The sequence below is a fragment of the Orbicella faveolata genome, unplaced genomic scaffold (genome assembly GCF_042242905.1).
Source record: "Orbicella faveolata isolate gen_17 unplaced genomic scaffold, um_ofav_v1 contig_46, whole genome shotgun sequence".
In the NCBI taxonomy this organism is placed as follows: domain Eukaryota; kingdom Metazoa; phylum Cnidaria; class Anthozoa; order Scleractinia; family Merulinidae; genus Orbicella; species Orbicella faveolata.
Window position 1 is genome coordinate 33,697,811 of NW_028301576.1, and position 18,768 is coordinate 33,716,578.

Consider the following 18,768-nt stretch of genomic DNA (forward strand, 5'->3'; position numbering starts at 1 on the left):
ATGCCTGACATAGCATCAGCCGAAATTTTTCTTGACATCTTAAACCATTGCCACCCATCAGCAAAGTTTACTATGGAGGTGGAACAGAATGCCTCGCTTCCTTTCATCGGTGTTTAACTATTAAACTTAGCCCCCAGAATCAAGACCAAGGTCCACGTAAAACCAACCAACACGGGCCTTTTACTCCACTACCAGAGCCATGTCGACATTCAGTACAAGCGCAGTCTAATTACCACCATGTTAGATCGTGCTTACCGCATGTCGTCCAACTGGTCATACTTCTCACAAGAATGGGATTGACTTGAGACGGTTTTCTTAAGGCTTAAGTACCCGAAACACTTATTCAATCTGGCTGTCAAGCGATTCGTAGATTCCAAGGTAGCAGACCAGCAGCACATTCCATCAACCGACACGACTACACCCCCATCCGAATCATCATACCATTTAAAGATCAGGTCTCTGCTAATGTAGTGAAAAAACGTCTCACAGACCTTAGCTCAAAAATCAAGACCACCATTCAGCCCATGTTTGTCAGCAGAAAACTCAACCAAGACCTTAAAGTTCGAGAGGTCAAGCCAGCAACTGTTAGCCAACAATGTGTAGTTTATAAATTTCAATGTAACCTGTCTGATGCAGGATATGTTGGTTACACTCGTGGCCACCTCCACAAACGCATTGATGGACACAAACAAAAATCGTCCTCAATTTGTAAACATTACTTCGGCGAACATAATTTGCACGTACCACCTTGTCTTTCAGAGCAATTTCACATGCTTCCCAAATGTACTAACAAATTTGATTGCCTAATTAAGGAGATGCTTTTTATAAGAAAACTTAAACCATCCCTAAACGTGCAAACAGATTTGATTCGCGCAAAGGTATTCACTTGAAGAATTTGTGATCCTTTATTATGTTAATTTGTAGAGACTATAGAAATCAAATTATCGATATCGCATTATTTGTTCACTTTGCCTTGAGAATGGTGTCACGATGACGCTGAAACGTCGGCTTTTAACGTTATTACTATAATTAACAGAGAAATTTCTTAGCTGGTTGAAAATCATTAAAATGCTAGATCATGTTGAATTAATTTGAAGTCCTGAATATGATTAAAAAAAATTAATTAATTAACAAATAATAACAGCAACATTTATTTATACTGACATTATTAGTTACGGGTTTTTTTTCTTGGCCTGCAGTTAGGAAAAGGGTAGTTGTGGCAGGCCAAGTTGATTAGACTGAAATTAACAATCAACTCAAATCATTTTCGAACTCGTTTTTTCTATTGATCCTATTGCTTTTGTTCATTGATGCTACATGGTTAGAATAGTTACAGACTAGATAAGTTCTTATACAATTTCTTGTTTCTTGTTTCTTGTTTCATATTTGAAGGAAATTTAAAACATCTTATCAGAAATCTTAATTCCCAAAAGAACCAAATTAAAAAGCATGGCATTGAAGTGGATGGCAAAAGATACAGTGTCAAGTTCACAGGTATTTTGCAGATCTTGCTTGATAATTCAGGTTCTTGAACATTATGGCTTGAGTAATTCCTGTTGTTCTTGTTTTTCATTAGTATGCTTTGGAATATGTGAGCCTATTAATTTCTGGGTTTCTCCAATTTATATTTGAAACAAAATGATTGAGCTCAATAGTCTACACGTTAAAATAGCAATCTTACCATGGGAGAAAATTGTAATGAATGTCCTATTTTTGTTGTGGTGACACTACATTACAAAGCACTGTGTCTTCTTCTGAGCAAAAAATTAATGAAGACTTTGTTCTTGGTGGAAAAGGCTATGGTCCAAATTTTGCGGTGTTTGTGATGCCATAAGGGTAAATATAAATGTTTATGTCATTATAATGTGAAAGCCACTGATGCCCAGTCCCACTTTTGAAATTCCTCAAAAATGGATTGAAATAGTTTGATTTTCTCTTTTTCCACTCATAGATTTTGTTGTTGCAGCCTGTGGTGCTGTTTTTAAACTGTCGAGCATCCAGAAAGTATAACTGTGTCAAAATCTTCATGATGATGATGATGATGGTCTCATCATCATCAGTCCATACAGTTTTGACATAAGAAGTCTGCAACAACAATATATAGACTTAGCCGAGCCTAAAAGCGGAGCTCCTCAGTTACTTTTTGGAATGCTGTTACTAATGAAAATGATCGAACATGTATGTGAGGTAAATTGCGAACTATTTAATAGTTTCAGCCGGAAATAGGTCACATCAGCAGATCGAGGTGTAAGATGGTGTGATTATGAAATATAGAGCCATGATTTCAAGGATTTCTGGGAAGCCACTAAAAATCTTGATCACATAACAGAACTGTCTTCTGTGCTTTTTGGTGGCATTTCCTGTTCTTTCCTACCTTATTCAGAAAGACAAGACATTGTTATTAATCATTATATTCTTTCTTAGTTAACATGGGGACTCCCACACAAAAGAAGTTTAAACATTTTTTTTTGCTGTGGGGACTGATTGAAATGCAGTGGTTACAATACTCAGTCCCTAAATCTCTACCAAATGAAATCTCGCAAAAATACCAAAATAGTATACATATGTGACAAGTTGGAAAGTTTTGTTTTCTAACTTGTCCCCAAAGATACATTTAGCCATCTTCACTTTTGTCTGGTCTCCTCCTGCTGAAAGGGTTTGCAATAAGCAAAATCACTCTTGCATGAATGGTAATTAGGATATTTTTTTTTTTGCTGATCATGAATACTTGCATAGGCTTCTAATAATAATTTTATTATTCAATTTCAATGTGATTTGTTCTTCTTCTTGACTGAGATTGTGGACTACAGGAGCTGTTATTGGGTTCCATTAATTAATTTTGCTATGATTAAATTATACCAAGAATTATAAGTAAGCTAAGAGTAAGTTATATTATGTACATGCATTTTGTCTGCACTACACAACCAAATGCACTCAAAGGTTATGAGGCATAGGTACATTTGTCAGAAGAGCCCAGCATATCTAAGATATGTTTTGATTGACACATCAATTAAGATAATTTACAGCAAAATGGATAAACAATACATCAATATCCTACATGCACCAAACTGGACATAGGGGTTATGAAGCAATCATTTAAACAACAGATTGAAATAATTTATAAACAAGAGAACACTATTTGTACAACAGTAGGGAACAAACTAGCCTTATTGGATGTTGCGAATGGCAAGGCTGTCTGTCTCCATTTCGTGTTGGCAAAATATTAATTTATGCCATGTCCAATGCAGATTATCACAAAATTGATTTACAAACACGATAAATATCATTTTAAAGCCAAAAAAGCAATTATTTAAATAAACCATGAGTAAATTATCTCTAAGAAAAACTGATTAATTTAACAGGCACCTTAAATAATTAGTTAATATATGTGTTTCTTAATAATGTAATACAGTGTATCTGTCACAATGTTGCAGCCATGATATTACAACACACAGGATGGGTTGCAGAACTCAACTTCTAAGTCAGTTTATTCAATGACCTTGGTGCAGAAATTATAATCCCATCAAGTTGTCTGTAAATACAGAGAAACCAAACAAATCATTGCAATCTTAAGTAATAAATTATTGAACTCTTTTGCATGTATGTACAGTGTATGTTCCATTAACATTGGGGATCTCTCAGAAGCTGCATCCATCATAAATTAATTTGTTCCTGCATACATTTGTTTATAGAACTTTTCACACTTTAATATCTCTGTCATACTTATAGTGATCTCTGTGTTCTACAACAATTAGTACACAAGAAAAATACACTCAGTAAGATATGGTTTACAATAAAAATCAATGCCTATAAGCAATCATAAGGACTTTAAATTTACATTTCTTCAGAAATATCTCACCAGGCCATGGTTGCTTTGAAAATCTTTGATGTCTTAATACAGGCTGCCCATGTGTAAACTGTTCATATACTGAATGACAGGAACAGACATGTAATCATACTGTAGCTGCTACTTGAACACCACTGTTATTCAGATAAAAACAAATCGATTATAATTTATTATAATCTTTACACACTAACAGATGACATTCCTTTCTTTGATATACAGTGTACTTCATTGTTAGTTGTTTACTAAGTGTTAGTGAATCAAACGCTAGGGGCTGGTACCCCCGGTGGGGCACTGCCATATATGGGCTATATAGGTATGTGCCGCTGTGAAGGGTATGTTTTCAAGCAGTTTATTCTAGGATAGGGTATATAAATCAGAGCGTTTGGGTCTAGAATAGGGTATCATTTTTCACAAAACTGACTAGTTGGTTGAAGATTTTATCTAGACTAAGGAAACCAGGAATTGCCACTCAAAAATATAAAAAAATCAAATCAGCAAGTTTAAATTTACGCAAATCAGCCTCAACAGCGTCGATAGATGGGGGGATTTGGGGAGTTTACTCTAGTATAGGGTAGCAAAATTCAGCTGAACTAGGTCTGGTATAGGCTAAGGGTTCCAGGGTCCAAGCGGCACATCTCCACCCAGAAATTCCCAAAGTACCTCCCCCGGGCTGGTACCCCAACTTTCACAGTGGCAGGCTCTGCCCTGAGATGAAAAGAAAACTTAATAACTGAAATGAACTTGGCGACTTCCTTTTGAGATCATATTCAATTTGCTTTAAACAAGAAACTGGAACATTGCAAGTTACAACAATGTGCCCAGTCCCAATCAAAGGGCCATCCAGGCTGTTTGGTTGTACATAACTGTACAACTGCATATGAGTTCAGCTTCCAAAAGAAAATCAGAGTTTGTCAGGATAAATACTGATGTTCTTGCTTACTACATGTAAATCTGAATGTGCAGTACCAGAAGATATTCACACCCAACACCCATTCATGGCCAGTCTTCAAAAATTCCAAATTAAAGTATCAGGAAGATAGAGCTCTAATAGAGAAAAAAACCTCCATGTGGGGTATGAATCTTTTCTTGAAGAAAACAATGTCTGAGAAATCATTAATTACAAAATAATGTTTCAGAAATATCTTACCTGGTAATTCCAACTTTCAGAAAATTTTGTAATCTAGACTGTCTGGCCACTTCATATATTTGACAAGTTGACACTGGGCATGTTTGTCAATTTGTGGGCTTCAACATCACATTACAATAGTAGCATTGGTCAACTAAAAACAGCATAATTTGGTTAATTAATATACACTGTACATTATTACGTTGAAATATTGGTGTAGATAGTTGCACACCAACAGATACAGAACCATCACAGATATGATATTTTTAACCTCTCTGAAATTTCAGATTATTCAAGATTAACATGCACATACATCATTAAGGACAACCCTAAAAAACTGAATCCGGAAACTGGAATCCGGAACTGGAAACTAGAATCCTGAATCCAGATATTATGAATGATGATAGAAATAATTCACTTCAGCAATGTCTAATAAATAATTATGGGGAAAAACTATTTTGCTGTTATTTACTTTCTTGGCTTTACTTCAGCTACAAACTGTAATTGCTAAAAAATTTTTGACTGGTTCTGAACAACCCTTAGCTATACATCTGGCCCAATTGTTCAAAAGCTGGATAAAGCTATCCATTGGGTAATCACTTTCCAGTCAGGGTTAGTAATTTTTCAGGTGGATAGAGTTACTCATAGCCTGCGAGCAGGCTCTACTATCTGTCTCTGGTGCCTGACCAGGCTAAATAAGTGTCTAGTGTTTTTCTGCATTGGCATGTCAGCGAGTGCCTTCATGCAACTTTGCCTCTTATGCCCCCGGCCCAAACACAAGAGCCTGCTCAAAGGCTTAGTTACCCATCTTTTGTTCAACCTGGTTCTGGTGAGAGCGCAGTTCTTGTCTAGATCAAATTGCTATGAGAAGACTGGTGAGTAGCACAATAACAACAAGCTATTGTGGTGAGTTTCTGGCAGTCTTTAAGCATCTTTTAACAACATGTGGTCCGATCTGTTAGCAAGTGAGAAGCAGATGGAAGTAAGTGTGCAGCATTTCTATAAATTGTTTGAATATGAAATGCTGATTTGTCACAGTATCAGTGTGGAAATAGTGTTGATCCGGAACTAGTTTGGTATCTGTTGGACAAATCAAATATTATATTAAGATGAGCCAGGTTAGCCTTTGAACTTCGAAAGTGGTTGGCATGACCATCAATGTACAGGGTGCTGCCACTGACAGACATCCTGTTCTCTATGACATTTTCTATCTTGTTCAGTATCTACTAAACATAAAGGGTAAATTTATACCTCTGGTAAATTGCCGATGATACGCTTATTAAACAAAATGGCAAGATCGTTTAAATCTTATAACCGCGCTTTTAAAATTTAACTGTTTTGTTAATACTACAGTCACAACGCAGTGCACATTCCAAAGCAGTCCTTGATGATTCATTGATTACTGTAAACACATCACTTGATCAACACAAACTGTGTCATATCTTATTGCACCATCAGTCTTAGCCTTTGCAAAAGCTATGATCGATGATGTAATGGTCTTAATCTGGAAGTTTGCTCGGGACATGCCCATGAATGATACAAAAGGAAACGAGTGTCACGCTATTAATAATGCTTTTAATAAACAGCTTTCTTCCTGAAACGTCAAAATTTAATTTGCTTGCGCTTTGAAGTAGTCACGCAAGTCACACAATCAGGGGGGTTTACGTTATCCACAGCTAATTTTGGAACAGTTGTGTTTTTTCTCCTAGCACTGACTTAAACATTGCAAGTTCTGGCAAGCTCTTGTTTACCTCGCCAAATACTTAATTTTTCTTCAAATCTCTTAACTCGCTGCAATGAAACAGCCAAAGAATTCGCTTCATTTGCCGAAACCCACAAGAAATACTCACAAAATTGCACATAAATTAATGACCATCGCTTCTGGCAAAATAAACTTGCAAAGTAAACATGATCTTACAGTGTATTTGTCATGTAGCGAAAATGAAAGCTGCAATGTCAGCACATTCCATGGCTGACGTAATACCCATTTTAGCGTTTAACGTATTTATTATTTCCCTTTGAATCCAACGCTTCGATAAAACCAGAAGAAAATATATATTATAAACAAATAAAGAAAACAATGTCCGTAACATTGTCCTTGTATTAACGTTTCAACAGCTTATGGCGAATAAACATCACAGGTTGTGTGATTCAAAATTTGGCTGAGAGGAAGTTTGGGTCTGGTCACCAACCACAAAACAAAAAACACTGGTAGAATATGAACCGCGCTCGGCCCATGGCTGTGCAGTTAATTGCCAGCAAGCTTATTTTAGATGCTCTCAGGGTGCTTGCAATTAAATTATGACGCACTTTACGAAGATTCTCATAATTATAGCCGTCACTAGAAATAACGGTTGCACGAATTTCAACAGATGGGGAATTTTTGTGTCAGTTTGAGGTCCTTTTTACTTGGCCGCTTATTTTTTACGGGCAAAAATGTAAGCAAAACAATTTTCGAGTATTTGAAGAACTTGTTTTCTTTGATTTGTGGATTCTGGTTTCCAGTTACTGGATTCCAGTTTTTCGTTCTGGATTCCGGCTTCCAGTTTCTGGGTTTCAGGGTTGCCCCACCTTTAACAGAGTGTTTGCTTTACATTCAGTTTACACATGGCTGTTATCCAGCATAGGCAGACTAATATAAGTTTGCCTTCAAAAATAAACTGAAACAACTATTGCATCTTTCATCACCTATTCTTGTGATGAAATGACACAAAATCCAAGTACAAGAAGTCAAAAGCATAAAACAAACTTACCTGGTAATGCTTACAGTTCCTCTTACTGTCTGCATATGCCTTCCATAAACTGGTACTGCCTGGACAATGTACTCATTATTTTTGTGATCACACCTTAAAACATCACTGTTATATAATTTGCCCTGAAAAAGCAATGCACAAAATGTTATGCCTTTGGCACTCACCAAGTACCTTTACATGATGTACAAAGTACACCACATCAACATTCACAATTCTCTTTACTTTCACTGTAACTTTTTTTGTGTCATTTTCCCTAACTTGAAGACAGGACTTCCACATTAGGTGATAATTTGCCTCTGAAATCTCTATGAATTCACAGGGAGTGATAACAATTAAATCGTGACTAATTTTAGCAAAGGAGGCGTTCAAATGTCAGATTTTATTGTTAAGTTTATAACTTTACATTACTCTCAGTATATATATATAACCTCTCAATAATTGCACCTGTAGACAAAAGGTGTGCTGGGGGAAGACATGTTCTAAACTTTCTGAACTTTTCCCCCTTACCTGTAATAGGATGACTATTATGAACTACGATTCGCAACCAACACCAACATCAGGTTATGTATACACATGTATACTTTGTTGTCTCCTGTAATCATAAAAAAATAAAAATCTAAACCCTCCATAAAGTTCATACCCAATAACAATGCCACAAGTAGCGCTGTTACTGGGAATTAATTTAAGTGAAACTGTTGAAACAGCTCTGTCAAAATTGTTTCTAGCAGTTAAGGCAGGATAACAGAATATACACGTAGTACACAGCAAAGGCCAGAGATACACACGTGTTGGTCATTAACTAGGATTTTGCGAGCTTCTGTGCTAGGTATGGTGGAAAATAATGGACTATCAAAAATGAAGGTTCCTAAGACATTTTGACAGCAATGAGAGGAATGAATATATAAATGTACAAAAGAAAGACAAGTTCTTGCCCTGTCCAGTTCTCTGTCATAAAAATATCATTTACATACATTTATTACATATGGTTTGTGTTCAAAGCTGATACAATGCACACTCTGATTGGCTAATTCTAGTGCATTATTTACACTTACATGGTATACTTCGGTAAAATCATAAAACATCACATGCGACTAAAATAAAAAATATAAACTAAAAAGAAATGCCTACATGTAATTCATCATAATTTAAAAATACTTAACACTAAAACAGATCTAATTCTTCACTTTATTCAAAATTATGCCCATGGGTCAATCACGAGCATGCTAAAAGGTCCTAACACAAAGTAAAAGGAAATTAAGAAAACTATTGCTTTTTCCTGAAAATTGTAGCGACTGAAAACAATGATTGAACACTCTGAGAGTGCATTCTATCACCCTGACAAGATAAAATTTAAGGAGAATAGAGAATTCACAAAGTTATATTACAAAGGAATTGGTACTGGACAGGACAAAGGAAATAGCCAGGAAGAAACTGAAACTTTCTTCGACGAGCAAAAAAGTATGCATGCACAACAAAGAAAACAGTGAGTGACATTCGGTTAATGGGTTACAGTGTAGTTAATAACAAAATTAGTGTGAAGAAAAGAGCAGAGAGAGAGAGAGTGCGTGTGTGGAGAGAGGAGAGCACTCTCACCAACTAAATTGTGTATGTATGTATGTATGTAAAACTTATTTCTAATACCGAGAAATGGTCAGGGCAAGAACTTCTCCGTCCTAAATTTTTTCTAAGTATGTAAATGTCATTTACACTGTTCAATTTACCGAGTTAAGCTCTTCGCATTTTTTTTTCCATTAGTACTATCTCACTTTTGAGGAACATTTCCATATTAAGTGTAAATACTGCATATTTGGGGAATAACCCATGTACCCCCAATCAAAAGCAGTGGCACTAATAAAATGAAATAGTAAATCAAAATGAAAGTAGAGCCTTATTAATGCACACAGGATTTACATGCGCAATCGTCTACTCGACATTTGGACTATATAAGCATTTCACCAAACCGAACTAATTGGACAGACAACAAAATAAAACGAGGAAATCTACATTATAAACACAATAATTATGCATATCACTTCATCTGAGTATCAAAAGCAAATCCCTTCTCAGTGAAAGGTAACCGAATGAAAGAGAGGATAAAGAAAATTCGTTTAACCTTGCAGTGTTAAAAGTTTAATAATTATTCACGCTTAAATTTGAATATTACAGTGTGCATTTTTGCCGACGGCTTAATTTAGCTTTGCAGTCATTTTATCGGCAGTAGCTTTGCCAGTCAGCAACCAAATTTAAACCTGGGAATTCACCCAAGCATTTCGCCAAACCAAATAAATTGAACTAACAAAACGAGGAAATCTCCATACTTTGTAATCACAATATGCAAATCTTCACATAGGAACGTTGAAAGTAAATTTAGCAAATCCTGTTCGCTTCGGCTTAAAACCTTTCTTGGTTTTCAACAACAGAAGAAATTTTAGCAGTCTACGAGGCGGCTGTGCCAACTAACACAGAGAAAACTTCAAAACTCGCCCGGCCGTGTTTACAAATACGGTTTTGGTTAAGCTTATTTTTAGACGTGAGGTTATAAGCTTAGGTTGACGACGAATATCGACAGAAAGCTTAATTAGTTTACAACTTACAACAACCTCCACAAAGCGATTCACTTGCTATTGTTTAGAGATGAAAGAAATTAAAACGATGCAATTTATAAATTGTCTCACAGCATGGCTTCAAATAAGGAAGACTTTCAAAGGATTCCAATTGAAAATAAGCTTATATCGCCGAGGCAACTTGTTAATTTTCATAGCAAACGCAACAACAAAAGTCACTTACCGCAAGTTGGCAACATCAGTTCGGCCAGTGTAAATCTTCCAGGCAGAAACTTGCAGCAAAAGTTGTGAAGACTGAACTGAACTAATCTTTTTGACAGATCAACGAATCAACCACTTTTTCCCGCTGTGTTTACTGTTTTGTAACACTCGGACATGTTTGATTTCTCTTGTTCATCACCTGACCAAATCATGTGACTTTTCTTGCACGGCTGCACAGCATCACAACGCGCGAATTTTACAAACTTGGCACTGCAGTCTTCTGAGTACTTTCACATCCTATCTATGGCCCTCGTTAGCTTTGGTTAACGGCATTGTTCGATATTATTTCACTTCCTTTCTCTAGCCTTTGACTCGCTATAATTCACGGCATTGTTCAGTACTGTTTCGCCTCCTTCCCCAGCGCTGGCCCGCTCTTTTTCGCGATCTTCTTCGCTACTTCTTTGCCTGTTAATTCTTGCTTTCTTTTTAATTCCTTCAGTGCAACCCCATCAGATCAACCTCCGCTATCGTTTGTCGACATAACAAATAGAAATGCGTTTTCTTTTCTTTAAAAATCCCGCTAAGAAAAATGGCATTCTTCTGCTAGAGAGCGAGGGTGCATGTCTCTGTCGACCTATTAGCTGGAGTATGGCCACCATGTTGGGCAACTCCGCCGTCGCTGTCGTCGTGCGTACGCGCCCACGAGCAATACCGCTAGCCATGAAAACCATGAGAAAATTCATTCATGGGTTTCCTTTTCTTTCCCATATGAGTATGGGGCTCCGCTTGGCGGCCCTTTGGGCCGCTGGAGCTCCGCTATAAACAAAGTACCTTCATGTGTTGGACATCAAAAGAAGATGATCTTAGTTAAGAGAAAACCAGCCATTATAATGCATGGCCATAAATACAAGCATCAAGAGTTTCCTGCTTCTGGTTTTTACGCAATGCATTATGGGATATGCGCTCCAGAAAAGTGAGGACCAACTCTCGAATGTCCGCCATGACTAAATATTCGTTTCAGCTTCGCGTCTGTTTACTTCTTATTAATTTATGCTGTGTTTTTCCACTGGAATACTTCCTTTATGCATTTTATACTGGTTAGCAATTCTATAAACTGGTGAGTCAATCAATTTTTTGGCTACTTATGTCTTCCGCAAAAAATAATGTGATAAAACTTCATGAGTTTCGAGAGGGATGTTTACTTGCAAAATGTTTCAAGTCTGTAATCATTCTGTTTTGATTTCTTCTCTAGGAATGGGATTTGGGCACCGGAATTGTGCTGTTGTTGGCTGCCCAAACAGCGGAAAAAGGTTGAATAAATGGGCGAAACAAACCTGCACTGTCCATGCATGTTTGAACGGGACACATACCTGCAACTGCGAGCCACCATTCAAGCTTTTTCCCTTTCCCACAGAGAAAAAGGATAGCGAAGGAAGAAGACGTTAATGTTGCTGAGTCATTGCATTGTTTCAATTGCCATTTGCTTCTTAATTTAATGGGCCAAATTTATTAACGTCACTGTTTATAATTCTGGACTTTTTACTTGGCTATATATGTACCTGTATTACAGATTATATTGCTATTTTTGCACAAGCCACATTTCATAAATCTCATTGTTCAATGGCTAAATGTGGCTCTCATGTGCTCTATTTTATAGCTATTTTTAACCCTATTATTTATAAAAGGCTTAACTTCAAAGCTATTTTAACCCTGTTTATGTCTATTTTAAAGCTATTTTAAAGCTAATTCATGTAAGTTTTGGTCAACACTCTGGACTATTTTTTGGGTATTTTTTGTTTCAAAATAATAGGTTTAAAATAGGTAAAAATTGCTCTAAAATAGTCCAGAAAAATAGTAAAAAAAATACATAAATGATAGGAGTAAAATAACATATAAAATAGGTATAAAACAGATATAAAATACGCATTATTTTCATATTGGGTAATTTCACCTACCCACGTGACAGGAAATAAATCTTGTACTAGTATACTGAATTCATGAATTCAAGTACATTTTGTCAGTTGTCTGAACTGCCATCCACATGCATGAATGACCACAAAATGTTGGCTTAAAAGTTAAGTGAAGAACGTCAAGCTCTTTGTGTTATGTAAACAAGGATGGGACAGATGAGTATCAATGTTGTTTGTGGTTGTTGACAGGAGGATCCTCATTGAGGTGATGACCTCTTTGTCTTTTTATGTTGTTGTGCAATCATTATGCCTTCAATATTGGCTACAAAGCTATTATATTCAAAGAATATTTTATATAAATTTCCTTGGAGTGTTGTTTGGGAATACAGTACAGTTGTTTGTTTCATTAGAAACTTAATTATACCTCACTGAGGGCTATTTAAACTCAACCTTTCTCAGTGTGAACAGAATGTACAAAATACATAGCAATGATGGATCATCCTTGCAAGTGCAACAGTCTAGTGCCATATATTTTGTGTATTCTGTTTAAATTTGTAAGGTTGTACATTAAATCCCTCTTACTGAGGTATTATTATAAGAACCATGAGGACATTATTATGATTTTACTACAAAAAAGCCAGAAAATGGCTTATGTTTTAATATACATGGAAGAGTTTTGCTTAGGGTTTTTATCACTGACTCAACAAAAAAAATACTAACTGCTCTATAAGTAAAGAAATGCAGATGTAAGTGGGTTATTGGTGTTAATCATTACCTAAGTGATGATAGTTAATTGTTGATTGATGTAACAGCGCGTTGTTAAGCAAGTTATTTAGAATCGTATGTCAGTTGTAATCTCTTGTCGATCTGTTCGAACCGTTTTTTGATTCCATCTCCGACCATCATGACTCATCAGGATTCTACCTCTCCCATTCTTCCCCGACGCTCAGGCAGAAAAGTCAAGCCAAACAGGGATCCCGACTATGAATACGTGCAAATGCGTATTGATCAACTCGATCGCGAATTAGCCGCATCGGGGCTATCGCCTCGTGCTCCGTTAATAACATCTCATGCTCACGGTTCTCATGATTCTCCTTCTTCGAGGCAGCTCTCTGATCCTCCAGTCGCTGTTCCATCCACATCTGCACTAACAGCGGAGATCGAACTGGCTCAACTGCAGCGAGACAAGTTGGCTCTCGAGCTGGAAGTTTTAAAGCTTCGTGCCGCAGCAGCAGAAACCAAGGTTGAGGGAGTGGAGTCGAAGCCAAGCACAACAAGAAAGAAGAGAACTATTGACTGGCCTCACGAGTTCTGCTCAGGTGCGCCCACTTTAGAATTCGAGAAGTTGGAGATGGCCGACTTTGTTGCTGGTTTTCTCGCCATGGTTAAGCCATATGAGGCCAAGCGCAAAGAGGTTATGCTCCAGCTTCTCAAGTTGTTAATGCGCAAAGCCTCTAGCTATACTTGGAGGAGTGTTAGGGGATTTTATGCTCATATTGCCAAGCAAGTGGAGTTGTGTTGCCTGGAATTTGATGACGAGTCTCAAATCCGCGATTCAGCAACCATTTTCTTCAAGCATTCAGATTTACGGTCTTCCACTCCCCAGGCATGCTCGAATAATTCGGCTGGGGGCGGATCTTCTTCTGGTAGCGATATCATCAACAATAAATCGTCAAAGCCAGATTCTTCACAGGCCAAGGCTTGTCGTCAATGGAATTATCTCGGTTCTTGCCCCTGTGATTCAACTAGCGCGTCATACGCAGGGCATCACAAATGTCGAGTCTGCGCTAAAGATCATCCTATGCTTCACTGCCCAAAGCGACGTGCTCCTATTCCTGAAGTGAACTTCAATTCTTCAGAGCCGGCGTGACTCACGAGCTCAAACCCGAGTACGGACTCTTTTACGCCCCAACCGACTCCAGCTTTTCCTATGGACTTATCGCTCATGGACATCCCTAACACTAGATTTAATTCCTTTTCAGATGACTTTGCTGCGACCGCAGTAATTCAGCATATTCTGGCTTCTAAATCAGAGTTTCCCAATGCCTTTGGAGCTCGTCTACCCGTTACATCTCAGCTCAACATTCCCGCCTGGGAGTTTTTTTACGGGACTACCACGATACTCACGTTGTTGACTTTCTGCGCTTTGGCTGGCCGGTGCGTTATACAGCTGAGATTCTCCCTTCTTCTTCTTCACGTAATCATCCCTCCACGGTTGAATTTGCCGACCATGTGGAACATTATATTCACACTGAACTTGGTTATCATGCTATCGCTGGTCCCTTTCAAACCAACCCCTTACATCAGCCTTTGGTTTGCTCACCTTTACAAACTGTTCCTAAGCGGGGCTCTAACAAACGGCGCGTTGTAATGGATTTGAGTTATCCGCCAAATTCCTCTGTAAATAGCGGCATTTCAGCTTCAAGTTATCTTAACGAGCCATACAAACTGAGACTGCCTGGCATTGATAGTTTATGCCAGTTTATTCTTCAACACGGCCGCGGTTGTCTTCTCTACAAAAAAGATTTGCAGCGAGCTTACAGGCAACTCCCGATCGATCCAAAAGATTACAATCTACTGGGCTTTCAGTTTAATGGCAGACTGTATTTCGATACTCGTTGTCCGTTCGGCTTACGGACTAGCGCTATGATATGTCAGAGAACCACATCGGCTGTTATTTATATCTTTACTCAACGCGGTTACACAGCAGACGTTTATTTAGATGATTTTTACGGCGTGGACCATCCCGATAGAGCATTCAACGCCTTTCACGAGCTTCAGTCATTATTCGATAGCCTAGGCTTGCAAGCTTCGCCTGAGAAAGACTGCCCTCCAGCTGCGAACATGATCTGCATGGGCATCGAAGTCGACACGACCACTTTTTGTCTTCGCGTGCCGCGCGAGCGTCTTGATGATTTGTCACTCGAACTGACACATTGGCAAACTCGAGACTCTTATTGTCGCAAAGACTTGCAATCTCTTCTCGGAAAATTGTCTTTTGTGACAGCATGTGTCAATTCAGGTCGTATTTTCATGTCATGGTTGTTAAACAATTTACGTACATTTCCATCTTCACGACGCACGGCGGTAGTTTCAAATGACATGAAATTGGACATTGCCTGGTGGCTTACGTTTCTTCCTCTGTACAATGGTGTTTCCTTCATCAAGCCAGATTCTTGGTCTTTTGAGGATTTACATTTCTCCACGGACTCTTGTCTTCATGGCGGTGGGGCTACATGTCTCGACCAATGTTTCTTCGTCACTCTTCCTACGAACATCGTTCAGGAAGCGGAGCATATCACTGCCTTAGAGTTATTTGTTTTGGTGCTCGCCGTTCGAGTGTGGGCGCCTACTCTCGCTCGCCGGCGTTTTCTCATCTCCTGTGATAATGAAGCCGCGGTCACAGTCATTAACTCTGGCGTCACACGCGACTGTTTTATGCAACGTTGTTTGCGTCAGCTTTGGTTTACAGCCTCTTTACACGATTTCGAGATTCGTGCATCCTTTATTCCAGGCGACCACAACACCTTGGCGGACGCTCTAAGCAGATGGCAACTTAACTCCAAGTCTCAGCGTGACTTTTATTTTTATTGTAGTAAGCTAGGAATTCAGTATTCTTTTATCGAGGTGCCAGAACACTTTTTACGCTTTCAAGTATCGTAGTTTTCTTCTACCTTTTAGTAGCTTCATAAGTACTTATTTTCACTTTCTTTCTATCTATTATAGGCCATTATCCCAGGCTCCTGGTAATCGACCAGCTAAGAGATGAGCTTAAATCTCAGGCCTATGCCGAAACCACTCAGAAGAATATGCAATTGCATCTTGCTTCTTATCTTCGTTTTTGCGATAATTTTCATTTTTGTTCATTTCCTTTGGACGCTAATATCGTGTCTCGTTATGTAGCTTATCTTGCTTATGTTGGTCGCCAGTTCGGCACTATCCAGAACCATATTTCTAGTCTGAAACATTTTCATCAATTGTATGGTTTCGCTCTGGGCTGGGAACAGAATTATGTTTTTAAGCTTATCATCAGGGGGGCTAAGCGTTTTCTCAGTATGCAACTAAACAGGAAACAAGCCATTACTCCGTTTATGTTGCATCGCATGGCGCTTTTCTTTGATTTACGTATCCCATTACATGCCGCCATGTGGGCACTTTTTCTTGTTGCTTTCTTTTCGTTTTTACGTAAATCTAATCTAGTCGTTGACAGCCTACGCAGTATTTCGTCCCCTAAGGTTGTCCGTCGCGGTCAACTTATTTTTAAAGAGCACACGGCATATTTGCGCATTTTTGAAACAAAAACAATTCAGTTCGCTCAGCATTCTCTAAGCATTCCCTTGCCAGTTATTCCTGGTTCAAAGCTTTGTCCAGTCACTGCTTTAGAAATGCATCTCGAGTTGAACCAGGTGCCCGCTAGTGCTCCACTTTTTTCAGTGCGCGACAGTTCTTCGGCATCCTGTCAGCCTATCACTTATTCACAGTTTTCGCGTTTTCTTGCTAGGTCTATCCAGGCAATCGGGGCAGATCCTAGTGCATTTTCTCCTCATAGTTTTTGGCGTGGGGGTGCTACTTTTGCCTTCGATTGCGGACTCCCCGCAGAATTTATTAAATTACAAGGGGACTGGCATAGCGACGCTTATTTAGTTTATCTCGAAATGACCGATAACCAGAAACGAGCCGCCATAGATGCAATGGCCCAGAACTTACAGGGCTTTGGTCTCTAGGTAGTTTTTTCTATATATATATTTTTATTTATTTATTTATTTATTTTTTTCTTTTATTCTTTAACTTCCTTCAATTTCATAGACACAGACAATCTAGTTTGGGTTTGGGTGTCGGAGTTTTATTTCGTCTCTTGATCTCAGTGTAACAATAAAGCTCCGAATTTATTCCCAAACTCTGGTCGTCTGTGTTTGAATGTAAACAATTGTGTTAATCATTACCTAAGTGATGATAGTTAATTGTTGATTGATGTAACAGCGCATTGTTAAGCAAGTTATTTAGAATCATATGTCAGTTGTAATCTCTTGTCGATCTGTTCAAACCGTTTTTTGGTTCACCCTAATTCCCTCCCACCCTTAAGGTGTCGGAGTTTTATTTCGTCTCTTGATCTCAGTGTAACAATAAAGCTCCGAATTTATTCCCAAACTCTGGTCGTCTGTGTTTGAATGTAAACAATTTAGAATTTTCAGTGAGAGGAATACTTAAAGGGGCTGTGTTGAAGATTTAAATTATTTTTTTTGCAAGGACTTTAAATTTTGACAACAGTAAAACATTCAGATAACCAGTCTCAATATTCTACATCCACCACTCTTGGTCATTTGCCTCTACTGAAAACTCATGTTGAGGTTTGTTCCTACTTCAAAGAAATTTGATTTCGCTTGACAAGACATGTATCCTTTAATAAAAGTAGGATAATTCAGCCCTTTCCTGGTGGCCATGGAGACGTATGCAGGACCAGGACCATCTTATTTAGGATTTTTTTTTTCCAACAAGCCTCCAATTTCTCCCGTTTATGTATCATTTGTTAAAATCAATTCATCATTTGGAAATAATTGAGGATTGTTTTAAGAAAAGAGATTTGAAGAGCAACAGTGGTCAATTTAAACTCCAAGGCGGTGGTATGTAACATTCACTTACTTTGAATTTAAATTATCTTTACTTTACTGGACGTGACTCTAGTTGTTAGAGCATGATAAATTAATGGTATTTAGTAGCATACATTGTGTGCTTTTTATTTCACCATAAGTTCCACTTTTAAATTCTAGAGCATTGGGACAACCTCAAGAGGTATCCTGACATTTCAAGAACTTGTTTGTGGACTGATTCCCGGAGTATTTGGTTGAATGGAAAGTCGCCATTGTAATTATGTGGTTATTAATTTCTCCACACAGAAAAAAGTGGTTATTAAGCAATTATGAAGTAGTTTAATGTCCTCTTGTGTATCCAATGCCTAGCTGGATTACAAATAAAAGACTGAGTTTTAATGTGCATTGCTTTGCATTGAGAGTTGTATTTTTCTACTAATAAGTACAGCGATGGCATTGTAAGACTTAAGTATATGTGATACTACATCCACAAGTGTTTAATCTACACTGTCACTGGCCTCAAAGCTTTGGTTGTCCTCTCACTGAGCACCATGGAAGAGACCTGTAAATGGATTTGATCTTGTCCAGGATAGTGAAAGTAACAGGACTTTTTGAAATACTTCTTGATATACTTAAATGAAATAAGAAAAGTACTCTTAAAATGGGAATTAATTTTAAAGAAGCAATATTCTTAAACTGTTCTTGAAAATAAGAATAATCTCTTCTTGAAGTAAGAACATTCCTTCTTAAATTAAGGATTTTAATAAGGAATCTCAAAG

General features: G+C 37.9%; 1 protein-coding gene, 1 long non-coding RNA gene and 2 pseudogenes across 2 annotated transcripts; 3 read left to right on the forward strand and 1 right to left on the reverse strand.

The window, feature by feature from the left end:
* Positions 1–890, forward strand: LOC110054055 (uncharacterized; annotated as a pseudogene).
* Positions 891–2,733: 1,843 nt separating this feature from the next.
* Positions 2,734–10,729, reverse strand: LOC149099910 (uncharacterized). The gene is made up of 6 exons (XR_016203734.1): positions 10,514–10,729; positions 8,234–8,318; positions 7,727–7,848; positions 4,995–5,127; positions 3,860–3,981; positions 2,734–3,532 (listed from the first exon to the last, which is right to left on the reverse strand). It is a non-coding gene; the product is annotated as an uncharacterized LOC149099910 (long non-coding RNA).
* Positions 10,730–13,166: 2,437 nt separating this feature from the next.
* LOC149099911 (uncharacterized) lies at positions 13,167–17,137 on the forward strand. The gene is made up of 2 exons (XM_089278232.1): positions 13,167–13,720; positions 16,128–17,137. The coding sequence occupies exons 1-2, from the start codon at positions 13,306–13,308 to the stop codon at positions 17,123–17,125; spliced, it is 1,413 nt and encodes a 470-aa protein (XP_089134358.1). The 5' UTR covers positions 13,167–13,305; the 3' UTR covers positions 17,126–17,137.
* On the forward strand, positions 14,023–16,150 carry LOC149099912 (uncharacterized; annotated as a pseudogene).
* Positions 17,138–18,768: the final 1,631 nt, after the last annotated feature.

Excerpts from the sequence above, each read along its gene's own strand:
- LOC149099911 (XM_089278232.1), top strand. The coding sequence starts at position 13,306 with ATGACTCATCAGGATTCTACCTCTCCCATTCTTCCCCGACGCTCAGGC. Across the intron at positions 13,721-16,127 it reads GCCTCACGAGTTCTGCTCAG|GCCATTATCCCAGGCTCCTG; the intron begins GTGCGCCCACTT and ends TATCTATTATAG.